We start from the raw sequence: 27,759 nt of genomic DNA on the forward strand, positions 1-27,759 counted from the left end.
TTTCTTGTGACAGACTGCCCAATTTATGGACAACAATTCAGATTCACAAGCAATGATTTTAAATTTGCAGAACTAAAACTTTAATTCACAGATCACAACTTCAGACTGAATTAAATAAATTACATTCACACCTTTTACTAGAGTCGACATGATACAAATAGGGAAAACGACAGACATTGAGAATCGGTCATTTCACAGATATCTGTTAACTGATTAAATGCGCAACATCCCCAAGATTCAATTGAGATATTGTCTAAATTGGGGATGATGATCAGACGTTGATAAGGGCGTTTCTGAATAGTCCCAGATATTGTTAACATTTTGAAAACAAACCTCACTAAACAGAAACAAAGGACATGCTTCAGTATTGTTAGTGACAATTTGAAATAATCCCTCAGCAAGAACAGGTGTGTTTCAAGTACACTGAAAACGATAAAGTAACACACACCATACACACACAATACTGTTATCGACACGTATATCAATTCTCAGATGTGTATGAGTTTTCAAATACAATATCATTCATATATCGTCTAAAAAACATTAATTGAAAGACATTACAAGTCATTTACACTTAAGATGAATTCAAAATTCATATTTCAGCAATGCAACGTTGAACCGGCTGTGGCCATTTTTAACAAAATTAAAAAAAAAATACGCACAACTGTCAATTGATTTCCCAACCTTTGATTATACGTAATTTAACTAATAATACCATATTTAATTATAATCATGGATATATTTTTTTTTATTTTTATGGTGAGCTAATTAGTGTTCTTAAGTATATCAGGACGGTCCTTTGACTTATGTAAAGAACATAACTGTAACCTGACGTCACTGCTGAAATGTAGAACGCTTCTACTAATATTTAACACAATCATTCGCAGTCTATGAGGGAAAGAACAATTAAAGTATAACAAACGTTATCGTTCCAAAACCAAGGGTAAAAAAATTAATCAACTGGCAATGAACTTTCTATTTCGCGCATGCCCTAATTTCTGTCTAAGCAAACCAATAACAAAGATTCCATCAGTTTTTGGATTTAAAAATGAAAACACTTGAAATATACATAGAAATCACATTTCACGTCGTTTGTTTAACAGTATTTCAGTTTGACATCTGTTCTTTTTTCATGATTATTTCATTTGAAAACAATATTATTGTAGAACTTATTTCCGTGATTACCCAAAACTGTTACCAATGCTACATAATTTAATTTCTTGAACTCGGAAATTAGTATTAAAACCATATTTATAATAACACAAATCGCAAAAGTAGCATCTTCGGGTAAAGCAAACGACTTTCTTTTAATTATTGAATGAATCGATTACAGTGAGCCGAATCACACCGTGACCGCTGCCACAGTTGTTGTCGCATTGACGGAGTAGATTACAGCCCAATCAGGCACAGTATCGATATCGAAGAACTTCCAACCAAATGTGTTCATAGATATATTTGTAATAATGAGACATAGAAAGTTCAGCATCAGTCCGACCTTGGCCTACAAGTTGAAATAAACAAGTAAATTTTAAAACATTATTATATTATACCAGTGTGTCACTGCCATTAATGCATCATTGTGATTGGTTGGGAGACTGTTTTAATTTATGCAAGCCGTGGTTAAATAGAGCATAATGCACAGTTATGGTGTTCTACATAATGCTCCAAAATATAAATACAAGTTCAATTCGTAAACAAATAAAGGGAATGGCATTTACATATTAGGTAAATTTTGGGGTAATATTGATAGCATGAAGATATTATTATATAAATATTTTATTTTGGCAGTGGTTAAATAAAAAAAATTGTACAACCTACAATTTTTGCATGCTATTCTTAGCGACATGTTTTCGTTGTCTGCAACATAGACATGGCCGTGTATCATGTTCGGGAGCTGTCAGAGCACGATTTTTTTGCAGAATTCGGAGATATCGTCAAGACGGAGAGAAAGAAACGTTTTGCAAATTTTAATGAAATTTACCTTGACGATTTCGAAACACAGGCTAAAATGTATGCTACCGGCGGCGAAAATTGTCCTGTTGTAGCCCTGCGTACATGGCTGTGTAGGGGTGATATTTACATTGGGCTTCTTACGCCACCCCAACACAGCCATGTGAACGGTCACTATGATTTTCTAAAACCCCACATCCCCAGCAGACGTGGCATAGAAAATTACATTTTTTTTTCAGAAACTTAACCATCCTCCATCAGTAAATGACACCGATCGTTTCAATAACATTTAATGAACACTCGGTTTGTATCTTACGCATGTCTTGAAAATTATAAAGTGGAAAAATTCACGTTTTGGCGTCAAACTCGCATTTGTCAACAAACTATGGCAGCCATCTTGAATCACGCGTGACTTAATTGATTAACGGTGATCACGTGATACAACTTTTTCTCGACGTCACAGCCGCGAAAAAGAAATCTGCATGTACTTTCATTGAATCCCGTTCAACGAACACTATAAAGAAACATGAATACAACTGTTCAATAAATATTTCATGAATTTATTATTCATTTATTGTGTATTTGTTTTGAAAATTAACATAAATAAATGATGTATTATAACTAAAATTTAATTTATTTTTATTTATTTTTAATTTTAAAAAAACATCATGCTGAGCAGTCTCCATCCATCTTTGATCACAGATGTTGTGTTGAGCTGTATATATTTGAGACACATCTGTAGCAGCTATAACCTCCATCATTAAGATTTAGTATACTTTTTCTGCCAAGCATGATGAATAACAAAATAATATATTACTTTTTAAAATTAAAGTATTTTTTCTTGAAAATAACTGAAAATGTAAACATTTTAGTCAAAAACCACAACAATTATTTGTAAAACAAGTTTTATATTGATTTTCCTCATAGAAAACACGTTTTCGTCATTCAGCTCTGACGTCATAGTAAAAAGTTTTATCACGTGATCAATCTCGCGTGACCAAAATGGCGTCTCTATATACTTAAGTACCGTGTATACGCATTTTGGGCAATAAATAGTCTGTTTTAACATCCAAAACTCCCCTACAGTACATCAATTCAACAACCGAGTGTTCATTACAGTATGTTAAGGTGATCGACGCTGCTTTTGGTGGAAAGAGGTACGAATTCGTCCCGAAATGAGACATTTTGTATGACATGTGCAGTGTTTTTGAAAATGCCTATGGTCGTTCACAGGGCTGTGTATTGGGGCGCAGATAATGTCCCGATGAATAGGAGCGCCTCCACATTCACAGACCTGTACACAGCGCTAGTCCTGTTGCAGCATTTCAAAATATATTTGTCCAAATTTCAAAATGCGTTGTTGCAGGGGCCCCGTGTAAATGTGACACCCACTGATACAGTCTGGTATTCGTGAAAATAAAGTGGGATCTGTGATGAAAGGGATTTAGATAGCAGCAAATTTGTTGACAATTCATACACATCATTATGTTAGCGCAACTGCGTGCACTGTGTTCGATTCGGCAGGAGTTGAACCCAGACACATTATGTATTTCACGGAACCTTAAAACGAAGCTAGTGTTTTGGTCTTACACCAACAAACTCACAAATAATCAGAGTCAAGGAATGTCCAGTATCCTGTCTCGCAGTTTGGGGTATAAAAACAAATCCTCTGATAGAGAAGTGACCGTAGCGATCGAAGCTGTTGTTTCCGACCAACTCCCGCATAATCTGGCACCGCTTCTATTTCTAATACCCACAATCAAAGTACACATACAGCATCTGCTTTGTTCCATAAATGCACCTTTAGTGGACCAATTAATGTCAGCATAACAAACACAAAATAGAAAATTCGACAACGATAAGAACGGTAATTTCTGCTGATGATAATTTATTCACAGCTATTCATATGTAAATTTAGCGTTGAGCGTGTTCAGTTTTTATCAATTTCTAATTATTTGCTAGTTTCTTGCGTTGTAGAAATAAACTTCTTTTGATTGTGATGATATCTAAACTTGATGTTCTGTGCGTTTCTGTGTACTGAGCGCGAGTGTGTGATAAGAGATTAAATACTGGTTCCAGGGTCCATTTCATCTGATCACCGTGTCGACCAGCCGATGCTCATTACACGTCGTTTGAAAACGACTCTTTCTTATTTTATAAAAATGCCGGGAGTGTCGAAAATGCTACCGAAATGAAGTTGGTATAATATAATAGATATTAAAAAGGAAAATATTAAGTACTGGGATAGATACAGGCTCGTGAGCGTTGGGTGATACACATTATTTGTTTATTTTACACATATACAGTGTTGATGACAGACTGTTTAAATGTCTGGCATCCACCTCGTGCATAACATTTTTCAATAGTTAATAACACATATCACAACGCGAAGCTACACATGATTGTTTATGTTTTAAAATGGCCATTATCTTAGCTTTTTCAGTTGGTAAGGCGTTTCAGATTTAAATTAACCCAAAAGATTGAGTCTGTTAAATTTGAAATGATTACACTATGTCATTGGTATGTTTCACACACAAAAAACAGATTCAAGATTACGTATTTCATTACGTATTGTTTCATAACCCAGAATGATGAATACTTGATTAGGTACAGCATCTTTGACAAATAATGTCAAGAGAAAAAAAAAATCATGGACGTCTTTTGCACATAAACAACGAACAATTTACAAAAATATAAAGTTCTATGGCGAATTTGTATAATCATTCACCAGGTGCAACCTAATATGTGAACAGTTTTAACAGTCAATTATATTAAGATATTGCTATTTTTTGCACACTTTTTAAGGTAATTTCAGCACACTTCAAAACCGAGACTGTTCATATCAAACATATATTACATTTCGGGGTTACGAGTGCCCATGAATCTAAATTTATACCTTAAAGGGGAAATTGTGGAGATGGACATAAATATCACTGATTTAAAGAAAAAAAAAATACACACCATGGTGGGAACTGTGACGACTTTGAACGACACTAGCATTGCGTTCAAGGGATGTGCTGCTGGTAAACAGAATGCCAGATTTGATGCTTGGGCTATTGGTATCGCAAAATAATATGGATGAATTCCTTTCACGTGTGCCTGTGATATACAATTATGAAATTAATATATATATATATATATATATATATATATATATATATATATATCAGTAATTTTAATGAAAAAAAAGTACATTTATCTTAGTAATAGTGACACCTGTTGTTTAGTGTGATGAACCCCCACGGTTGGGTACAGGAGCATAGAAGTTTTTAATTAAAATTGTTTTCCATAAGAAAAATGAAACCATCATACATGGCCTTATAAACAGCCTTTTACTTCATAGTGGGGTGGGTGGAGTAAAGCTGTGATTATTTTTATTACTTTCTGACCATCTAGTTTGCCATTTACCATGTCCATATAAACTAAAGCTCCAGCCAATATCAGATTTGACTACTTGTTTCAAGCTATGGCACTTGGAAATGAGTGTTGTGACATGTGGCAAATGTCCAACTGTCTTGGTTAATAAGATTGGCTATATTTCAACTAGAAACAGGTAAACCAGTATACCTGTATGTACGAAGCCAGTGATCGTTATTCAAGCCAAAGAAACTGCATCTATTTATATAAATACACATGGACAGAGAATATTTTCTTGGAGCACTAAATGTGACAATTGCCCTACTGTCTGTGATAAATATACCACACCAGCTACATAGTGCCCGACGAGGAGTTGGGTAGGTAGTGAAGAAAAACATTGACTGAAGCCTGGCAGAGGACTGAATTGTTGTCAACAGCAACAAACATACTGGGAAAGTCAAAGACAGTGAAAAAACAAACAAACAAAAAACACACAGGCATATAAATACTAACTTTCTAGGATCTTTATTGACTCCAAGTAATCCAGAGTAGAACGAGATGAATCAACGCTATACTCCGCCATCTTTATTTTAATATTAGATGCAACCATTATTCTGTAGGGGACAACGGGTCATAACTTGAGGGGAGTTAACACCCATGATTTTTAAAATGCCTTGATCAATAAGAGTCTAAGTTACAGGGAACATTATTTTCATTTTTCAGTGGACCAATAAATGCATTTGACAGGAAAATAGAAAAACTCTACCACAACAGCAATTAGAACAGCTTGCTGCATTATAAGTATCACTTCCCTGTCAAATTAGTGGTTCATGCTTATTTGAATCTGAACATAACAGGCCAATTCTATCACACCTTGCTAGGCTTGAACTTCCATCCAATCAGAGCATTCCAAATGAACATGATTCTCCACAAAACTAGAGGGCGCTCTGACCAAAAAATTGCCATGATCTAAATAAAAAGAACTGAATGTCCACAGTTATGTCTGTAGGTGTACCTTACCTGCATGCAAAATAAAGTCCAAGATTGGTCGGTTATGTACGTACTTATCCAGAGTGAATTCATAACCATTTTAACACGTAGCCAGGGTAATGAAATTAAACGGTACCCACCGAAAAATACACAGGGTCAGAACCCTGACCAACATATTGAAATAAAGTCCAAGATTGGTCGGTTATGTACGTACTTATCCAGAGTGAATTCATAACCATTTTAACACGTAGCCAGGGTAATGAAATTAAACGGTACCCACCGAAAAATACACAGGGTCAGAACCCTGACCAACACATTGAATTAAAGTCCAAGATTGGTCGGTTACGTACGTACTTATCCAGAGTGACTTCAGACCCATTTTAACACGTAGCCAGGGTAATGAAATTAAACGGTACCCACCGAAAAATACACAGGGTCTGAACCCTGACCAACATATTGAAATAAAGTCCAAGATTGGTCGGTTATGTACGTACTTATCCAAAATGAATTCATAACCATTTTAACACGTAGCCAGGGTAATGAAATTAAACGGTACCCACCGAAAAATACACAGGGTCTGAACCCTGACCAACACATTGAAATAAAGTCCAAGATTGGTCGGTTATGTACGTACTTATCCAAAATGAATTCATACCCATTTTAACACGTAGCCAGGGTGGTGAAATTAAACGGTACCCACCGAAAAATACACAGGGTCAGAACCCTGACCAACATATTGAAATAAAGTCCAAGATTGGTCGGTTATGTACGTACTTATCCAGAGTGAATTCATAACCATTTTAACACGTAGCCAGGGTAATGAAATTAAACGGTACCCACCGAAAAATACACAGGGTCAGAACCCTGACCAACATATTGAAATAAAGTCCAAGATTGGTCGGTTACGTACGTACTTATCCAAAATGAATTCATAACCATTTTAACACGTAGCCAGGGTAATGAACCAATGCATTGCCTGATATTAAATGTTAACTAACGTTTTAGTACATATGTATAAGCATTCAGTAATTTTAATGAAAAAAAAGTACATTTATCTTAGTAATAGTGACACCTGTTGTTTAGTGTGATGAACCCCCACGGTTGGGTACAGGAGCATAGAAGTTTTTAATTAAAATTGTTTTCCATAAGAAAAATGAAACCATCATACATGGCCTTATAAACAGCCTTTTACTTCATAGTGGGGTGGGTGGAGTAAAGCTGTGATTATTTTTATTACTTTCTGACCATCTAGTTTGCCATTTACCATGTCCATATAAACTAAAGCTCCAGCCAATATCAGATTTGACTACTTGTTTCAAGCTATGGCACTTGGAAATGAGTGTTGTGACATGTGGCAAATGTCCAACTGTCTTGGTTAATAAGATTGGCTATATTTCAACTAGAAACAGGTAAACCAGTATACCTGTATGTACGAAGCCAGTGATCGTTATTCAAGCCAAAGAAACTGCATCTATTTATATAAATACACATGGACAGAGAATATTTTCTTGGAGCACTAAATGTGACAATTGCCCTACTGTCTGTGATAAATATACCACACCAGCTACATAGTGCCCGACGAGGAGTTGGGTAGGTAGTGAAGAAAAACATTGACTGAAGCCTGGCAGAGGACTGAATTGTTGTCAACAGCAACAAACATACTGGGAAAGTCAAAGACAGTGAAAAAACAAACAAACAAAAAACACACAGGCATATAAATACTAACTTTCTAGGATCTTTATTGACTCCAAGTAATCCAGAGTAGAACGAGATGAATCAACGCTATACTCCGCCATCTTTATTTTAATATTAGATGCAACCATTATTCTGTAGGGGACAACGGGTCATAACTTGAGGGGAGTTAACACCCATGATTTTTAAAATGCCTTGATCAATAAGAGTCTAAGTTACAGGGAACATTATTTTCATTTTTCAGTGGACCAATAAATGCATTTGACAGGAAAATAGAAAAACTCTACCACAACAGCAATTAGAACAGCTTGCTGCATTATAAGTATCACTTCCCTGTCAAATTAGTGGTTCATGCTTATTTGAATCTGAACATAACAGGCCAATTCTATCACACCTTGCTAGGCTTGAACTTCCATCCAATCAGAGCATTCCAAATGAACATGATTCTCCACAAAACTAGAGGGCGCTCTGACCAAAAAATTGCCATGATCTAAATAAAAAGAACTGAATGTCCACAGTTATGTCTGTAGGTGTACCTTACCTGCATGCAAAATAAAGTCCAAGATTGGTCGGTTATGTACGTACTTATCCAGAGTGAATTCATAACCATTTTAACACGTAGCCAGGGTAATGAAATTAAACGGTACCCACCGAAAAATACACAGGGTCAGAACCCTGACCAACATATTGAAATAAAGTCCAAGATTGGTCGGTTATGTACGTACTTATCCAGAGTGAATTCATAACCATTTTAACACGTAGCCAGGGTAATGAAATTAAACGGTACCCACCGAAAAATACACAGGGTCAGAACCCTGACCAACACATTGAATTAAAGTCCAAGATTGGTCGGTTACGTACGTACTTATCCAGAGTGACTTCAGACCCATTTTAACACGTAGCCAGGGTAATGAAATTAAACGGTACCCACCGAAAAATACACAGGGTCAGAACCCTGACCAACACATTGAATTAAAGTCCAAGATTGGTCGGTTACGTACGTACTTATCCAGAGTGACTTCAGACCCATTTTAACACGTAGCCAGGGTAATGAAATTAAACGGTACCCACCGAAAAATACACAGGGTCTGAACCCTGACCAACATATTGAAATAAAGTCCAAGATTGGTCGGTTATGTACGTACTTATCCAAAATGAATTCATAACCATTTTAACACGTAGCCAGGGTAATGAAATTAAACGGTACCCACCGAAAAATACACAGGGTCTGAACCCTGACCAACACATTGAAATAAAGTCCAAGATTGGTCGGTTATGTACGTACTTATCCAAAATGAATTCATACCCATTTTAACACGTAGCCAGGGTGGTGAAATTAAACGGTACCCACCGAAAAATACACAGGGTCAGAACCCTGACCAACATATTGAAATAAAGTCCAAGATTGGTCGGTTATGTACGTACTTATCCAGAGTGAATTCATAACCATTTTAACACGTAGCCAGGGTAATGAAATTAAACGGTACCCACCGAAAAATACACAGGGTCAGAACCCTGACCAACATATTGAAATAAAGTCCAAGATTGGTCGGTTACGTACGTACTTATCCAAAATGAATTCATAACCATTTTAACACGTAGCCAGGGTAATGAACCAATGCATTGCCTGATATTAAATGTTAACTAACGTTTTAGTACATATGTATAAGCATTCAGTAATTTTAATGAAAAAAAAGTACATTTATCTTAGTAATAGTGACACCTGTTGTTTAGTGTGATGAACCCCCACGGTTGGGTACAGGAGCATAGAAGTTTTTAATTAAAATTGTTTTCCATAAGAAAAATGAAACCATCATACATGGCCTTATAAACAGCCTTTTACTTCATAGTGGGGTGGGTGGAGTAAAGCTGTGATTATTTTTATTACTTTCTGACCATCTAGTTTGCCATTTACCATGTCCATATAAACTAAAGCTCCAGCCAATATCAGATTTGACTACTTGTTTCAAGCTATGGCACTTGGAAATGAGTGTTGTGACATGTGGCAAATGTCCAACTGTCTTGGTTAATAAGATTGGCTATATTTCAACTAGAAACAGGTAAACCAGTATACCTGTATGTACGAAGCCAGTGATCGTTATTCAAGCCAAAGAAACTGCATCTATTTATATAAATACACATGGACAGAGAATATTTTCTTGGAGCACTAAATGTGACAATTGCCCTACTGTCTGTGATAAATATACCACACCAGCTACATAGTGCCCGACGAGGAGTTGGGTAGGTAGTGAAGAAAAACATTGACTGAAGCCTGGCAGAGGACTGAATTGTTGTCAACAGCAACAAACATACTGGGAAAGTCAAAGACAGTGAAAAAACAAACAAACAAAAAACACACAGGCATATAAATACTAACTTTCTAGGATCTTTATTGACTCCAAGTAATCCAGAGTAGAACGAGATGAATCAACGCTATACTCCGCCATCTTTATTTTAATATTAGATGCAACCATTATTCTGTAGGGGACAACGGGTCATAACTTGAGGGGAGTTAACACCCATGATTTTTAAAATGCCTTGATCAATAAGAGTCTAAGTTACAGGGAACATTATTTTCATTTTTCAGTGGACCAATAAATGCATTTGACAGGAAAATAGAAAAACTCTACCACAACAGCAATTAGAACAGCTTGCTGCATTATAAGTATCACTTCCCTGTCAAATTAGTGGTTCATGCTTATTTGAATCTGAACATAACAGGCCAATTCTATCACACCTTGCTAGGCTTGAACTTCCATCCAATCAGAGCATTCCAAATGAACATGATTCTCCACAAAACTAGAGGGCGCTCTGACCAAAAAATTGCCATGATCTAAATAAAAAGAACTGAATGTCCACAGTTATGTCTGTAGGTGTACCTTACCTGCATGCAAAATAAAGTCCAAGATTGGTCGGTTATGTACGTACTTATCCAGAGTGAATTCATAACCATTTTAACACGTAGCCAGGGTAATGAAATTAAACGGTACCCACCGAAAAATACACAGGGTCAGAACCCTGACCAACATATTGAAATAAAGTCCAAGATTGGTCGGTTATGTACGTACTTATCCAGAGTGAATTCATAACCATTTTAACACGTAGCCAGGGTAATGAAATTAAACGGTACCCACCGAAAAATACACAGGGTCAGAACCCTGACCAACACATTGAATTAAAGTCCAAGATTGGTCGGTTACGTACGTACTTATCCAGAGTGACTTCAGACCCATTTTAACACGTAGCCAGGGTAATGAAATTAAACGGTACCCACCGAAAAATACACAGGGTCTGAACCCTGACCAACATATTGAAATAAAGTCCAAGATTGGTCGGTTATGTACGTACTTATCCAAAATGAATTCATAACCATTTTAACACGTAGCCAGGGTAATGAAATTAAACGGTACCCACCGAAAAATACACAGGGTCTGAACCCTGACCAACACATTGAAATAAAGTCCAAGATTGGTCGGTTATGTACGTACTTATCCAAAATGAATTCATACCCATTTTAACACGTAGCCAGGGTGGTGAAATTAAACGGTACCCACCGAAAAATACACAGGGTCAGAACCCTGACCAACATATTGAAATAAAGTCCAAGATTGGTCGGTTATGTACGTACTTATCCAGAGTGAATTCATAACCATTTTAACACGTAGCCAGGGTAATGAAATTAAACGGTACCCACCGAAAAATACACAGGGTCAGAACCCTGACCAACATATTGAAATAAAGTCCAAGATTGGTCGGTTACGTACGTACTTATCCAAAATGAATTCATAACCATTTTAACACGTAGCCAGGGTAATGAACCAATGCATTGCCTGATATTAAATGTTAACTAACGTTTTAGTACATATGTATAAGCATTCAGTAATTTTAATGAAAAAAAAGTACATTTATCTTAGTAATAGTGACACCTGTTGTTTAGTGTGATGAACCCCCACGGTTGGGTACAGGAGCATAGAAGTTTTTAATTAAAATTGTTTTCCATAAGAAAAATGAAACCATCATACATGGCCTTATAAACAGCCTTTTACTTCATAGTGGGGTGGGTGGAGTAAAGCTGTGATTATTTTTATTACTTTCTGACCATCTAGTTTGCCATTTACCATGTCCATATAAACTAAAGCTCCAGCCAATATCAGATTTGACTACTTGTTTCAAGCTATGGCACTTGGAAATGAGTGTTGTGACATGTGGCAAATGTCCAACTGTCTTGGTTAATAAGATTGGCTATATTTCAACTAGAAACAGGTAAACCAGTATACCTGTATGTACGAAGCCAGTGATCGTTATTCAAGCCAAAGAAACTGCATCTATTTATATAAATACACATGGACAGAGAATATTTTCTTGGAGCACTAAATGTGACAATTGCCCTACTGTCTGTGATAAATATACCACACCAGCTACATAGTGCCCGACGAGGAGTTGGGTAGGTAGTGAAGAAAAACATTGACTGAAGCCTGGCAGAGGACTGAATTGTTGTCAACAGCAACAAACATACTGGGAAAGTCAAAGACAGTGAAAAAACAAACAAACAAAAAACACACAGGCATATAAATACTAACTTTCTAGGATCTTTATTGACTCCAAGTAATCCAGAGTAGAACGAGATGAATCAACGCTATACTCCGCCATCTTTATTTTAATATTAGATGCAACCATTATTCTGTAGGGGACAACGGGTCATAACTTGAGGGGAGTTAACACCCATGATTTTTAAAATGCCTTGATCAATAAGAGTCTAAGTTACAGGGAACATTATTTTCATTTTTCAGTGGACCAATAAATGCATTTGACAGGAAAATAGAAAAACTCTACCACAACAGCAATTAGAACAGCTTGCTGCATTATAAGTATCACTTCCCTGTCAAATTAGTGGTTCATGCTTATTTGAATCTGAACATAACAGGCCAATTCTATCACACCTTGCTAGGCTTGAACTTCCATCCAATCAGAGCATTCCAAATGAACATGATTCTCCACAAAACTAGAGGGCGCTCTGACCAAAAAATTGCCATGATCTAAATAAAAAGAACTGAATGTCCACAGTTATGTCTGTAGGTGTACCTTACCTGCATGCAAAATAAAGTCCAAGATTGGTCGGTTATGTACGTACTTATCCAGAGTGAATTCATAACCATTTTAACACGTAGCCAGGGTAATGAAATTAAACGGTACCCACCGAAAAATACACAGGGTCAGAACCCTGACCAACATATTGAAATAAAGTCCAAGATTGGTCGGTTATGTACGTACTTATCCAGAGTGAATTCATAACCATTTTAACACGTAGCCAGGGTAATGAAATTAAACGGTACCCACCGAAAAATACACAGGGTCAGAACCCTGACCAACATATTGAAATAAAGTCCAAGATTGGTCGGTTATGTACGTACTTATCCAGAGTGAATTCATAACCATTTTAACACGTAGCCAGGGTAATGAAATTAAACGGTACCCACCGAAAAATACACAGGGTCAGAACCCTGACCAACACATTGAATTAAAGTCCAAGATTGGTCGGTTACGTACGTACTTATCCAGAGTGACTTCAGACCCATTTTAACACGTAGCCAGGGTAATGAAATTAAACGGTACCCACCGAAAAATACACAGGGTCAGAACCCTGACCAACACATTGAATTAAAGTCCAAGATTGGTCGGTTACGTACGTACTTATCCAGAGTGACTTCAGACCCATTTTAACACGTAGCCAGGGTAATGAAATTAAACGGTACCCACCGAAAAATACACAGGGTCAGAACCCTGACCAACACATTGAAATAAAGTCCAAGATTGGTCGGTTATGTACGTACTTATCCAAAATGAATTCATACCCATTTTAACACGTAGCCAGGGTGGTGAAATTAAACGGTACCCACCGAAAAATACACAGGGTCAGAACCCTGACCAACACATTGAAATAAAGTCCAAGATTGGTCGGTTATGTACGTACTTATCCAAAATGAATTCATAACCATTTTAACACGTAGCCAGGGTAATGAAATTAAACGGTACCCACCGAAAAATACACAGGGTCTGAACCCTGACCAACATATTGAAATAAAGTCCAAGATTGGTCGGTTATGTACGTACTTATCCAAAATGAATTCATAACCATTTTAACACGTAGCCAGGGTAGTGAAATTAAACGGTACCCACCGAAAAATACACAGGGTCAGAACCCTGACCAACACATTGAATTAAAGTCCAAGATTGGTCGGTTACGTACGTACTTATCCAGAGTGACTTCAGACCCATTTTAACACGTAGCCAGGGTAATGAAATTAAACGGTACCCACCGAAAAATACACAGGGTCAGAACCCTGACCAACATATTGAAATAAAGTCCAAGATTGGTCGGTTATGTACGTACTTATCCAGAGTGACTTCAGACCCATTTTAACACGTAGCCAGGGTAATGAACCAATGCATTGCCTGATATTAAATGTTAACTAACGTTTTAGTACATATGTATAAGCATTCAGTAATTTTAATGAAAAAAAAGTACATTTATCTTAGTAATAGTGACACCTGTTGTTTAGTGTGATGAACCCCCACGGTTGGGTACAGGAGCATAGAAGTTTTTAATTAAAATTGTTTTCCATAAGAAAAATGAAACCATCATACATGGCCTTATAAACAGCCTTTTACTTCATAGTGGGGTGGGTGGAGTAAAGCTGTGATTATTTTTATTACTTTCTGACCATCTAGTTTGCCATTTACCATGTCCATATAAACTAAAGCTCCAGCCAATATCAGATTTGACTACTTGTTTCAAGCTATGGCACTTGGAAATGAGTGTTGTGACATGTGGCAAATGTCCAACTGTCTTGGTTAATAAGATTGGCTATATTTCAACTAGAAACAGGTAAACCAGTATACCTGTATGTACGAAGCCAGTGATCGTTATTCAAGCCAAAGAAACTGCATCTATTTATATAAATACACATGGACAGAGAATATTTTCTTGGAGCACTAAATGTGACAATTGCCCTACTGTCTGTGATAAATATACCACACCAGCTACATAGTGCCCGACGAGGAGTTGGGTAGGTAGTGAAGAAAAACATTGACTGAAGCCTGGCAGAGGACTGAATTGTTGTCAACAGCAACAAACATACTGGGAAAGTCAAAGACAGTGAAAAAACAAACAAACAAAAAACACACAGGCATATAAATACTAACTTTCTAGGATCTTTATTGACTCCAAGTAATCCAGAGTAGAACGAGATGAATCAACGCTATACTCCGCCATCTTTATTTTAATATTAGATGCAACCATTATTCTGTAGGGGACAACGGGTCATAACTTGAGGGGAGTTAACACCCATGATTTTTAAAATGCCTTGATCAATAAGAGTCTAAGTTACAGGGAACATTATTTTCATTTTTCAGTGGACCAATAAATGCATTTGACAGGAAAATAGAAAAACTCTACCACAACAGCAATTAGAACAGCTTGCTGCATTATAAGTATCACTTCCCTGTCAAATTAGTGGTTCATGCTTATTTGAATCTGAACATAACAGGCCAATTCTATCACACCTTGCTAGGCTTGAACTTCCATCCAATCAGAGCATTCCAAATGAACATGATTCTCCACAAAACTAGAGGGCGCTCTGACCAAAAAATTGCCATGATCTAAATAAAAAGAACTGAATGTCCACAGTTATGTCTGTAGGTGTACCTTACCTGCATGCAAAATAAAGTCCAAGATTGGTCGGTTATGTACGTACTTATCCAGAGTGAATTCATAACCATTTTAACACGTAGCCAGGGTAATGAAATTAAACGGTACCCACCGAAAAATACACAGGGTCAGAACCCTGACCAACATATTGAAATAAAGTCCAAGATTGGTCGGTTATGTACGTACTTATCCAGAGTGAATTCATAACCATTTTAACACGTAGCCAGGGTAATGAAATTAAACGGTACCCACCGAAAAATACACAGGGTCAGAACCCTGACCAACACATTGAATTAAAGTCCAAGATTGGTCGGTTACGTACGTACTTATCCAGAGTGACTTCAGACCCATTTTAACACGTAGCCAGGGTAATGAAATTAAACGGTACCCACCGAAAAATACACAGGGTCTGAACCCTGACCAACATATTGAAATAAAGTCCAAGATTGGTCGGTTATGTACGTACTTATCCAAAATGAATTCATAACCATTTTAACACGTAGCCAGGGTAATGAAATTAAACGGTACCCACCGAAAAATACACAGGGTCTGAACCCTGACCAACACATTGAAATAAAGTCCAAGATTGGTCGGTTATGTACGTACTTATCCAAAATGAATTCATACCCATTTTAACACGTAGCCAGGGTGGTGAAATTAAACGGTACCCACCGAAAAATACACAGGGTCAGAACCCTGACCAACATATTGAAATAAAGTCCAAGATTGGTCGGTTATGTACGTACTTATCCAGAGTGAATTCATAACCATTTTAACACGTAGCCAGGGTAATGAAATTAAACGGTACCCACCGAAAAATACACAGGGTCAGAACCCTGACCAACATATTGAAATAAAGTCCAAGATTGGTCGGTTACGTACGTACTTATCCAAAATGAATTCATAACCATTTTAACACGTAGCCAGGGTAATGAACCAATGCATTGCCTGATATTAAATGTTAACTAACGTTTTAGTACATATGTATAAGCATTCAGTAATTTTAATGAAAAAAAAGTACATTTATCTTAGTAATAGTGACACCTGTTGTTTAGTGTGATGAACCCCCACGGTTGGGTACAGGAGCATAGAAGTTTTTAATTAAAATTGTTTTCCATAAGAAAAATGAAACCATCATACATGGCCTTATAAACAGCCTTTTACTTCATAGTGGGGTGGGTGGAGTAAAGCTGTGATTATTTTTATTACTTTCTGACCATCTAGTTTGCCATTTACCATGTCCATATAAACTAAAGCTCCAGCCAATATCAGATTTGACTACTTGTTTCAAGCTATGGCACTTGGAAATGAGTGTTGTGACATGTGGCAAATGTCCAACTGTCTTGGTTAATAAGATTGGCTATATTTCAACTAGAAACAGGTAAACCAGTATACCTGTATGTACGAAGCCAGTGATCGTTATTCAAGCCAAAGAAACTGCATCTATTTATATAAATACACATGGACAGAGAATATTTTCTTGGAGCACTAAATGTGACAATTGCCCTACTGTCTGTGATAAATATACCACACCAGCTACATAGTGCCCGACGAGGAGTTGGGTAGGTAGTGAAGAAAAACATTGACTGAAGCCTGGCAGAGGACTGAATTGTTGTCAACAGCAACAAACATACTGGGAAAGTCAAAGACAGTGAAAAAACAAACAAACAAAAAACACACAGGCATATAAATACTAACTTTCTAGGATCTTTATTGACTCCAAGTAATCCAGAGTAGAACGAGATGAATCAACGCTATACTCCGCCATCTTTATTTTAATATTAGATGCAACCATTATTCTGTAGGGGACAACGGGTCATAACTTGAGGGGAGTTAACACCCATGATTTTTAAAATGCCTTGATCAATAAGAGTCTAAGTTACAGGGAACATTATTTTCATTTTTCAGTGGACCAATAAATGCATTTGACAGGAAAATAGAAAAACTCTACCACAACAGCAATTAGAACAGCTTGCTGCATTATAAGTATCACTTCCCTGTCAAATTAGTGGTTCATGCTTATTTGAATCTGAACATAACAGGCCAATTCTATCACACCTTGCTAGGCTTGAACTTCCATCCAATCAGAGCATTCCAAATGAACATGATTCTCCACAAAACTAGAGGGCGCTCTGACCAAAAAATTGCCATGATCTAAATAAAAAGAACTGATATATATATATATATATATATATATATATATATATATATATATATAACGGATACCTCATCACAATTAGTATATGTGTTAATGCAACACTCACATATTTAACCTTACGTTCAGAATAAAATAGTTTTTACCGTTACGTAAACAATAGGTAGAATAATGCTCAAGTACACTGCACCACTTAAAAATTCGGTCAGCAGGGCACCCATAGCGGTAGTGATCAGCAACACTATCCACGGGTCCCATGAGTTCAAAACATCTAACTTGTCAGCTATCAACAGGTCAAGACCAGATTCCTGAGAAGAGTTATAAAGATATGAAAGTCACTTGCCGTTGAAATGAAACACAACGTTACATTAGTGATCTAAAAAATTATCAACAAAATGTATAAACAGTTTTATAAAACAATCCACATTCAATCCTAACATCAGTGCCGCATATATTGCACTGTATAATACTATACACTCGAAGACACCATATTCTGCACTAATTAATGGAATGTAGATGGTGTGTATGTGCATGATTGGCAACTCGAGAGAAAGTTTGAAGGTAATTACTAATTAACAATTTTGTCAAACCACATTATCCACAAAACTGAAAATATTTACAAATTCAAATGTATGTTTGGAGTTCAACGCTTACCGCCCTACTGATGTTGTGTTACGCACTGTTCTGTATTTACCAACAACAGTCATAAGAACACATGGGTATATATACGAATGTGATATTGATTCAAACATCGTAGTAATGTCCTCATCACAATTTATGAATTAAATTAAAGTAAAGTAAAGTCAAAAATGTCATCTCCAATCGAAAGACGTAGATATGTTCAAAGCTCCTTCTGATCTAAAATAACAGCGCACACATTAGGAATGACACAATTTACACTCTAATGATTTAATAATTATACTACACATTTACCTTGATGCCTACTGTAATCGAGAGTCCTCCTCCAGCTAAAAATACAATATCCCAGGGTACTCGACTTACTACGTATTGCCAGTTTAGCAGCGGTTCAAATTTCTCAATATCGCCTTCAACATAAAGATAAGAAAGTTATTGCTTTTAAATGAGCACTCATCGTTAATAGTGAATATTGTTATATTGTCAATTTCAGTAAAACATTAGCAAATATCAAAGATAAATACAATATCTAGACGCCTTTATATTTCGTCACTAATAAAAAATATGCCTTTCTATATATTATAAATACAGTGTTTACTCACGAGTGCAACGCGGCAGTGATGGTCTTTTGTTTGGGATGATAAAACATAGAATGGTAACAGCAACCGTGAAAGTACTGCTTTTTACAAAACTAGATAAAACAAAATTTAAAGCAACTAGAAAGTAGCACGTAGTTGTGTGGCACTAATATGATATTTATGACATAAACGTTAGTGCTGGATATAAACTAAATATGATTTACTTTTTGTTCAATTGTGATTGTTTGTTTCATGATGATGATGATCTTTATCATCATAATGAAGAAACCTCACACATCGTCGGTCATCAGATTGTTGGGAAATGTGGGAGTTTGTAATTAATTAGTCAATCCATATGTCTTAGATATGTCAAGCCTTTGGTCGCCATGTATCAGCATCCATTTAGTTGAGATATAATACACAGTGACTTGTTCTTTTGTTAGTTTGTTTTTGTGTTTGTTTTTTTCAGAAATATCGAACGGCTTTAATTTTTAGTTAGATGAATAATCAAACGGCTTTCATTTTCAGTTACAGAGCTCATTTATTTATTCTACTTTCACAGGATTACTCATCGCATATTTATCTCACCCTGATTTGAACCATGATCTCCAACCCGTCACAAACTTGGGGTCTTCAAAAAGCCACATAACTATCAGCACAACAAAAATGAAGATAACCACTATTTCTGACCACCTGAATATATATATATATATATATTACGGAATTAAAGTTCGAAAGCGTTATAATAATTCTCCTTCACCCATTTCAGATGCTCTAGCATTAAACATAATCTAAATGCACATCCAAAGCAATTGTTTAATATCGCAGAAACGTGTGACTACTATATTAACTATATTAACATACACTACTCTAATACCGTTGAGGACGAAAAAAATGTTGTTTAGTTATGCTAATTGTCCATGTTAGTTATAGCAGACACACTTAACAAACGTTCTGGAATAGATTGTATCACGATTGATATATAACAATAAATGTGTTTCAAAAACGAGATTTATAATAAATGTGTGTACTTAATAGCGCCAAGTTCGTCATATTGTTTGCGTAATACATCCACAATACCACCTTCTTCTGCCTGCTTCTTTTTAAGACAGTTACTTCGACCAGAAAAACAAAGTAATATAGATTGACTAGAAAGTAAGAAAACGATTTCGTGATTGTATGCATTATTATATTTTGCAATTTACTAGTTCCATATCACATTTGGGCTAAGGAAATTATGCGAAATAAAAAGTTATTATTATCTGTCACCGTAACGTCATAAGCTATTTTCATCCTATCATATAAGGAAATGCGAATTCCAAATATGGAATGATTTTATTAATAACCAAAACAAATTCTGGCTGCCACCAGCCAGGGTTTGACCGGACTCCACACAACGAAGTTCACTGATACTGTTTTAATTTTTTTGGATTTCGGCATTCACACCATGTATTCTTAGAAGGGAAAGCTGTATAGTAATAACGTTATTACGATGATACCTAAATGCATGCACCCAGACAGTACGCCGTCTCATCGAACTTCGTTTTGATATATAAATGTAAACAATACTAGTTAATACTCACCCTAAATTCAAAAAATAGGTTGACAACCAGGTCCAGGCAAGAGCCAAGCATACTATCTGCGTTGGTATTGCATATACCATCCACTCGCCAAAATTCGGCTTCGCACTTGGGCCATAATATCTGCAAGGACGTTTGGATGTACCAGTAATTATATTATAGCATTATCAATAACAATACATTTCACGACGTCATTGCAGCAGATTATTCAGCATCAATGCCCCGTACCAAGGATATGTATAAACTGTATCTTTCACAAACGCATAAAGGAGAGTTCATTTAAAAAGAAGCGAAACGTACATTTAATAATAAAATAGGCATCAAATGAACAGGTCCATTGCCAGTAACAACGGATTCCAATATCTAAATCAGATAATGCTGTAACGCAATCGTTGTCTGCTCTGCACGTACGCTATATCGCGATCGGTTGCAGCCTACCATCTAAAACGCGCATTTCTAAATTCCATGACTGGTGCAACTGTCCTGGTCGTTGCCTCCCAATCGTGTAGATGAACTAAGGTTGGTATTATGTGATTTATCCAAGCAAATGTGAAAAGCGAAGTGAGAGTATGTTTGCAGAGCTTGAGTATAGAGAGATGTATTTGTTCTGTTGCTTGCTTTTAGTGGCACCACTGGTATTGACAACGCTACAAAATAATAACAATAATGAACTACCCTCCAAGGCATAATGGACTCAAGTATATTTTGTAAGCTTTTGCGCATTATGGGCTGGTGTGTTGTATATTATTATTTTATTATAATAACTGTTACAATACGCACATACAAAGTTAAAAACCAATACAGTGAATTCGAGTTGATGAGATCATAAATGTATATTTAAATTAGTTTATGTAAGTGTTTTTTATCTATTTTGTCAAATGTATTTTTTATGAATTAAATTGATGTTGTTTTGGTATGTGTTACTTACTGCTTATCAGTTCCGGTTTATGTTCACGTGGTGAATTGGTCAATGCTCGACGTGCACTATCATGTATTATTCTGCGACACCAAACACGAATTTATTTTATTTTTGTTCATAAATAGAATATAAACAATTTGATGGTATAAATTCTTGATCTCAGTATCCCCTGAAATTGTTTGAGCATTTATATATTAAATCATACCATAATGAAATCGATGTAAGCTGATTATAACAGCACTTAAATATCACAAACCATTTTTACATACATCTATGTTACCTATTTATTTGGATTTAATTAGAGTTGAAAAAATAAGCACAATTTGTTCTGCCTGGGTTAGAGCGCCACCAAACAAAACAAGCAGTTCCAATTTTCACAATGACAAAATACATGATGTACAACCGCACTGTGGCGCTGCAACGAACAATGCATCAATGTGAGTAAACATGTTAAACTATGACATTGTTGACGCCATGTTTGTGTGTTTGTGTTGGAACTACATTCTTCATTGCCAATTGTGACCAATAATTATCGGGACTGTAGATGCATATCATTTGCCTGTGTATGATTATTATCATTTTTTCTACAAAGTCAATCTATCATGTATGACGGCCAATACGTGTTTGTCAATGACGTATCCTTATCAAGTGAAATCAAATGAAGCTAATTTAAATTTAGAGCTCACTCACGTCTCCAGGTTTTGAACCAATGCCAATGGTATATACGTTCCAACTAATGTCCCGACTCCGCCAATTATCAGTGCCTGAACCAATCCCAAATTAAAACACATCATCAAATGTGAAGGCCCATTTGTACCATTTCTTGTTACGTCACCAGGGTACGAGTTTTTCGGCTGATGTTCGCCCATTTCAGTACTGAAGGGACATTAAAATAATCATTTGGAAATAACAAGTTTACTATCCCCTCTTACTGGCTTGACAAACTGATAAATACACACTATGACAGCAAGAAAAGTCTTACCAATTCTCCTCAATTACGGCAGACATTTCGATTGCATTCTCGTCACGAGTTACTTTTCCATTTTTATGAAGCTCTTGCTCATAAGCACTGTTGACCATACCCTAAATATTGAGAGTGTATAACACTTTGGATTTAGTAATTATAGTTGATGTCATGTAACAGCCAATCAAGCGATATATGCTTGGCCAGTGGGTGTACGTGTTTGCGTTGAAGCTGTACACATATTGGGATCTCACGTGTGATTTTTAGACGAAATACTTTGATGTGAAGGTTTACAAGCTATGTTTTTCACATTTTTATGAGACATTATAGTAAATCTAATCACAGACTAACAACAATAAAATCAAGTAATCATTGTTAATGGTGTATTAATTGTAGGCATTTTAAAAGAAACCCATTCCTCAAAATGACCGACTCTAAATATGAAACATTGGTTACATTTGTTTTTGATGTTTGGAAAAAAATATAGAAAGTTGTTTACCATTTTTTTTTTATTATTTGCTTATTGAATTACAAATACAATTACAATATTTCGGATATTTAAAATGTGTGGACAAACCAACGAAGAATGAGCGGATTAAAATAAATAACATACAATACTCATTTTTCTTTCATTCGTCATGGTAGATCATGTTCTATAGTAAATCTTTATCAACCAAAATGGCAAGATATCACGATTTCAAAGATTATGTTTCATTGCAATGACCTATTTGATTACTATGGGGATTTGTTGTTTATCATATAAAGTGAGTAGACAGAAATACATTTGTTCTAATCAACGAGCGCCGCCAACGTTCTCTTAATATATTGAAAACAGTCCTGCGTGCAGTGTAAGTATATTAATAACCTGACACATTTGTATGACCTTTACCCTTACCGTTGCGTTACTGTGGTCCTGGCGGGATTGTTTTTCGAGCTCCTCTACCAACACTTGTACTATTGGAAATAGCATTGCATAAACAGCCATATTCATAATCCACATTGACAAGAACGCTGCGGTGATCATCAGAGACAATAATAACCTTGAATATAAACATGAAAAGTCAGAGGACAAATACAATTAGGTCTGACATGGGTATGAACCCAACATTGATGGTAGTTATGATCCTACTCAACGGCGATATAAATACGTGAGTAGTTGTTTTTGTATACATCATACAGTTGACATGTGAGTAAACGTGTGTTTCAACACTTGGGTCAATTGTGCATTCAGTCAACGTCGTAATTTAATTTAATTTAATTTAATTTACCTATATAAATCAGTTCAAATCTCGTATAAGCTACGGCCAATAACAGCTAGCCTTTTATATTGGCCGACGGCGTACTCACATGAAAAAATAGTTAACAAACAATTCCAATGTACAAGAAAAAAGATCGTGTTGCGTCGCATGGGTTTCATTTTGAAGATAATCATCTCAATCAAAGTTTGGCCAGGGGAAATGCCCGGAAAAGGAAAAGGTTAGGTTAATTTTTTCATTTGTCTTTGAAAGCTACAAAATCATGTTCTGTTGTGTACTGCCACGGACAATTTATTTGATTTTTATTTTTACTGTCAATTTTTTGACCATATTCTCGTGTAAGTTGCACAAAACATTAGATAGTCATTGCTTCGGCGGTCCAAATGTGCGGTTGACTGCCGATCGCGAAGCCCTGTCTAGCATAAATTATTTGTTGGGGGTATGATGGAGGTGGTTTCTACGATTTTAAATTTCATTGGCATAAATTTATTAGAATGCAGCTATTGCGTATTTGATTTTCAGTAACATTGTTTTAAATGTTTTGTGCAAGGCAACAGTTCCAGACATTGAATTTCACTGTTGTCTCGTCTTACTTTCATTTGTATGTGAAAATTGCAAGTGCCAGTGCTGACACATAGTGCATTTTGCCACAGAAGTCATATTCATGTTTGGGACTACATGACAGGGCTGTCTGGCCATCTCTCTATCAAATAGCAATTGTAATGCGCTATCAACCAGGCCAGGTCACTGGTAGCATAGTGGTTGTCGGTAGACCCAAGTTCAAATCCCACCTTAGGCTAACATCAAAAAGTCGACCTTTACCTTGGTTGAGTGTGCCACAGACTCAATGGGAAGGCCAATTCCACTCGTAGAGATTCATTCACTGACGAATGCGACTTTGGGGGTGCTTGTGTTCGACCGAGCCGGGTTGACGCCAGGATAGCGCATTCAAATTGCCATTTGATAGGGAGATGGTCACACAGTCCTGACATGTAGTCCCAAACAGGAAATGTCAACACTAGCACTTACAAAAAAAGTCAGGAGAGACAATAGTGACAATCAATGTCTGGAACTGCCGCCTTGCACAAACACATTGAAAAAAATAAAAGGCTCGATCGAACACAATCACACGTGGACATTAACCAAAGTTCCCCTAAAGTCACATTCATTAGTGAAGGAATCTCGGATAGTGGAATTTTCAGCAACATTTAGATAGACTTCCGTACTATTACTGTCACTCACACCTCAAATTGTTAAAGTTTGAGAAGCATATACCTTTTGCAGTTTGGCAATACTTCATGTTCTCATCGGTGTTGGTGATACTTTGTTTCTCCCATGCATTTTTTCGAAATTTTTTGTTGCCCTTTGATTATCCGTGGGAATTTATAATCTCGTCATTAAACTGTTTTATTTAGATATCCCACACTACCACCAGACAATAGTACAGTATGTTTTGCCTACCAATTCATGTAAAGCTCAATAAATTAACTTGCATGAACCATTAATAGAAAATTACTAGTGTATTTTTATTTACAAAAGAGATATCGCAGCATTTTACAATTTTGTTATTATATTGATTTTTTTTATTTCCAACTAAAGTGCACAGTTTCTGATGCATCTTCGCCAGCCAACGTTCGTTTATTGAGTCATCGCTTCAACTTTATATCAAACACTGGGCAAATTCATCTAGAATGGAACCAAAAATTAAATAAATCATTATGATTAGAAGACTGTAATCAGCTATAGTAAACAACGCAAAATGATTTTAAATTGTATAACGGTCACCGGCGCATATGCAAAATATTGAAGCAACACAATTTTCTGGTCAATTGTAATGTTTTCCGAATGAAAACTATTTTATTCTAGTCCAAATCAACTCAATTATCTAAATGAAGAGTTATTGTACACAATTTTGATATTCACAGCTGCGGCTTCAATACCGTAGACGATTTTTGGCCTGATCGTTAACAAAATATTACCCGTCTCATGGGGCAAGCGACTGAAAAAAGATACCAGTTTTTGGTCGAAATGGTGGAAAGAAATCGCCACTCCCGGAATAACTACACAAAAAAGACCTAAACTGGAACCATTTAAGCCACAATATTAACATGAAACTCACAGATCATGACTTTTGGTGCATATGACAATGATTTACTTACCGAAAAACCGCATTTTTCCCCATCGTTTTCATCGCTAACGTGGGTATAATCCGCCATTTTATTTGAGTGTGTATGTGACCTGATTCTGACCGGTGACGTCATCAGGTGCGCTATAGAAGAAGGTATGTGATTCGTTGACTAAACCAGAGGAGGTCGCGTATGAACCTCGTACATAGGTATTGTTTGAGATGTATGTGGCGATAGTAAAAAATATACCGATTCACGTAAAAAACATAAAAAAATAATAAGTAAAATATATAAAATAAAATACACACTGTACAATTTTACGGATTTTAATCAGATTGCTTGTGTTCATGTGTTTTTGACCCATCAAATACAACAATTGAGAAAAACAACAGACTAATCGGACACACGACGATGTGCCCACAACTATACCACTGGACAAGTGTTTAATTGCTATAAGCATGTGTCTATATGAAACTGATCTCACGAAGGTAGACATCCCACACACTACAGTATAGTTTTTATATGACCAATCTGCAGAGGTTTTATAAACACACAAAATAGACTTTCGATGTAAAATAACTCTGATATTACTTTGAGAGAGAGAGAGTCACAGAAATTAAGTTCTCTTCACATTGTGTTTCTTGATCACGTTTACTATGTAACCATGGTGATGTGAAAAATTGAAATACTATTGATGAACAAAAACAGGGTCGTCTGATGCTATCAACTGTCATATGGGCTATCACTCATCTAAGTAAATGTTGATATATGCCATGTGAATGATGATCATGACAAAGCAACATTTTAAAATTCAATAATAAAGACTCAGTTATATCTTAAAGTAACACAATGATGTAATTGAAATACTTATACATATCAATGATATATAATTTTCAAATTTTTAAAATCTAGTTACAGTATATATCTCTAGGTAAATATGTGCTGATTTACATGCAATAATTTAATAATAGAAGATCGGCGGTTAGCATTTTTCTTGGTCATTTAACTTACCGCTTCGGTTCCGATCCTGCAAACAGTAGCGTACGTAGCGCAAGCCTACGATGCAAGTTGTATTGTTCAACAGCTGATGAGACTATAATAGCCGAAATGAGTAAAATGATGCTTTCTGTGATGTAATTCAAACATACGTCCTCCATAGGCGCGATACCCATAATCGGTAACATCACCAGCGGGATGAATCCAGTTATGCAGATTGGGATAGGTTGGAACATCCAGTAGAAGGACATTAACAGCAACACATACGAACATTTCGCTGGCTTAAAAAAAAGTTGGAAATTAAGTACATTTTAAATGTTCATTTTCAAACATCTCAATAGATATTTGCATAATCAGAGAAAAAGAAAAATTGTCAAGGACTTTAAGCGGACATTATTTTGACGATTTTGATGATTTGTTTTTATTTTAATAGTGTGGATATTTCAAGCATATTTGCACAGTCTGTTGATTTTTGGTTGTACCTAATAATAATAAAAACATGTATTAAACTGATGTCCTATTGTTAGCAACTGTTTGTGCTGCATAATGACTTACAATCCGGTGCGTTGACATATTTACAATAACGTATTCATATTGCTATATTAAAACATATCATAAAAAAACACTTCCCACTTGGAATATTAAGAAAACTAATTATATTAGAATTATAATGATTTATGGTTTGTGTTCATACTTATCTGTGCAAAAGTATTTGGAATTTAATTATTTGATGCATAATTAATTTAAGTTAGATTTCAGTGGCACGATTAAAGTTTATACCTTTTGTGTGTGTTTTTGCATAACGTTCCACTGAAGCGCCATCAAGTTTGTTTGCTAATTTTGTTTTTGTAT

General features: G+C 36.0%; 1 protein-coding gene across 1 annotated transcript; it reads right to left on the minus strand.

The window, feature by feature from the left end:
* Window positions 1-1,342: 1,342 nt before the first annotated feature.
* Window positions 1,343-27,480, minus strand: LOC146735599 (Na(+)/dicarboxylate cotransporter 3-like). Its single transcript, XM_085505935.1, has 13 exons — window positions 27,463-27,480; window positions 26,923-27,188; window positions 23,425-23,569; window positions 22,548-22,648; window positions 22,256-22,441; window positions 20,650-20,769; window positions 20,098-20,214; window positions 19,655-19,759; window positions 19,091-19,179; window positions 18,786-18,898; window positions 17,999-18,160; window positions 4,912-5,049; window positions 1,343-1,501 (listed from the first exon to the last, which is right to left on the minus strand). The coding sequence occupies exons 1-13, from the start codon at window positions 27,478-27,480 to the stop codon at window positions 1,343-1,345; spliced, it is 1,719 nt and encodes a 572-aa protein (XP_085362061.1).
* Between the last annotated feature and the right edge of the window lie 279 nt (window positions 27,481-27,759).

This window comes from Saccoglossus kowalevskii, chromosome 12 (genome assembly GCF_978046115.1).
Source record: "Saccoglossus kowalevskii chromosome 12, keSacKowa6.1, whole genome shotgun sequence".
Taxonomy (NCBI): domain Eukaryota; kingdom Metazoa; phylum Hemichordata; class Enteropneusta; family Harrimaniidae; genus Saccoglossus; species Saccoglossus kowalevskii.

Excerpts from the sequence above, each read along its gene's own strand:
- LOC146735599 (XM_085505935.1), bottom strand. Across the intron at positions 20,215-20,649 it reads ACCTATTTTTTGAATTTAGG|TCAATCTATATTACTTTGTT; the intron begins GTGAGTATTAAC and ends CTTACTTTCTAG. Across the intron at positions 19,760-20,097 it reads GACGAACTTGGCGCTATTAA|GTGGTCAGAAATAGTGGTTA; the intron begins GTACACACATTT and ends ATATATATTCAG.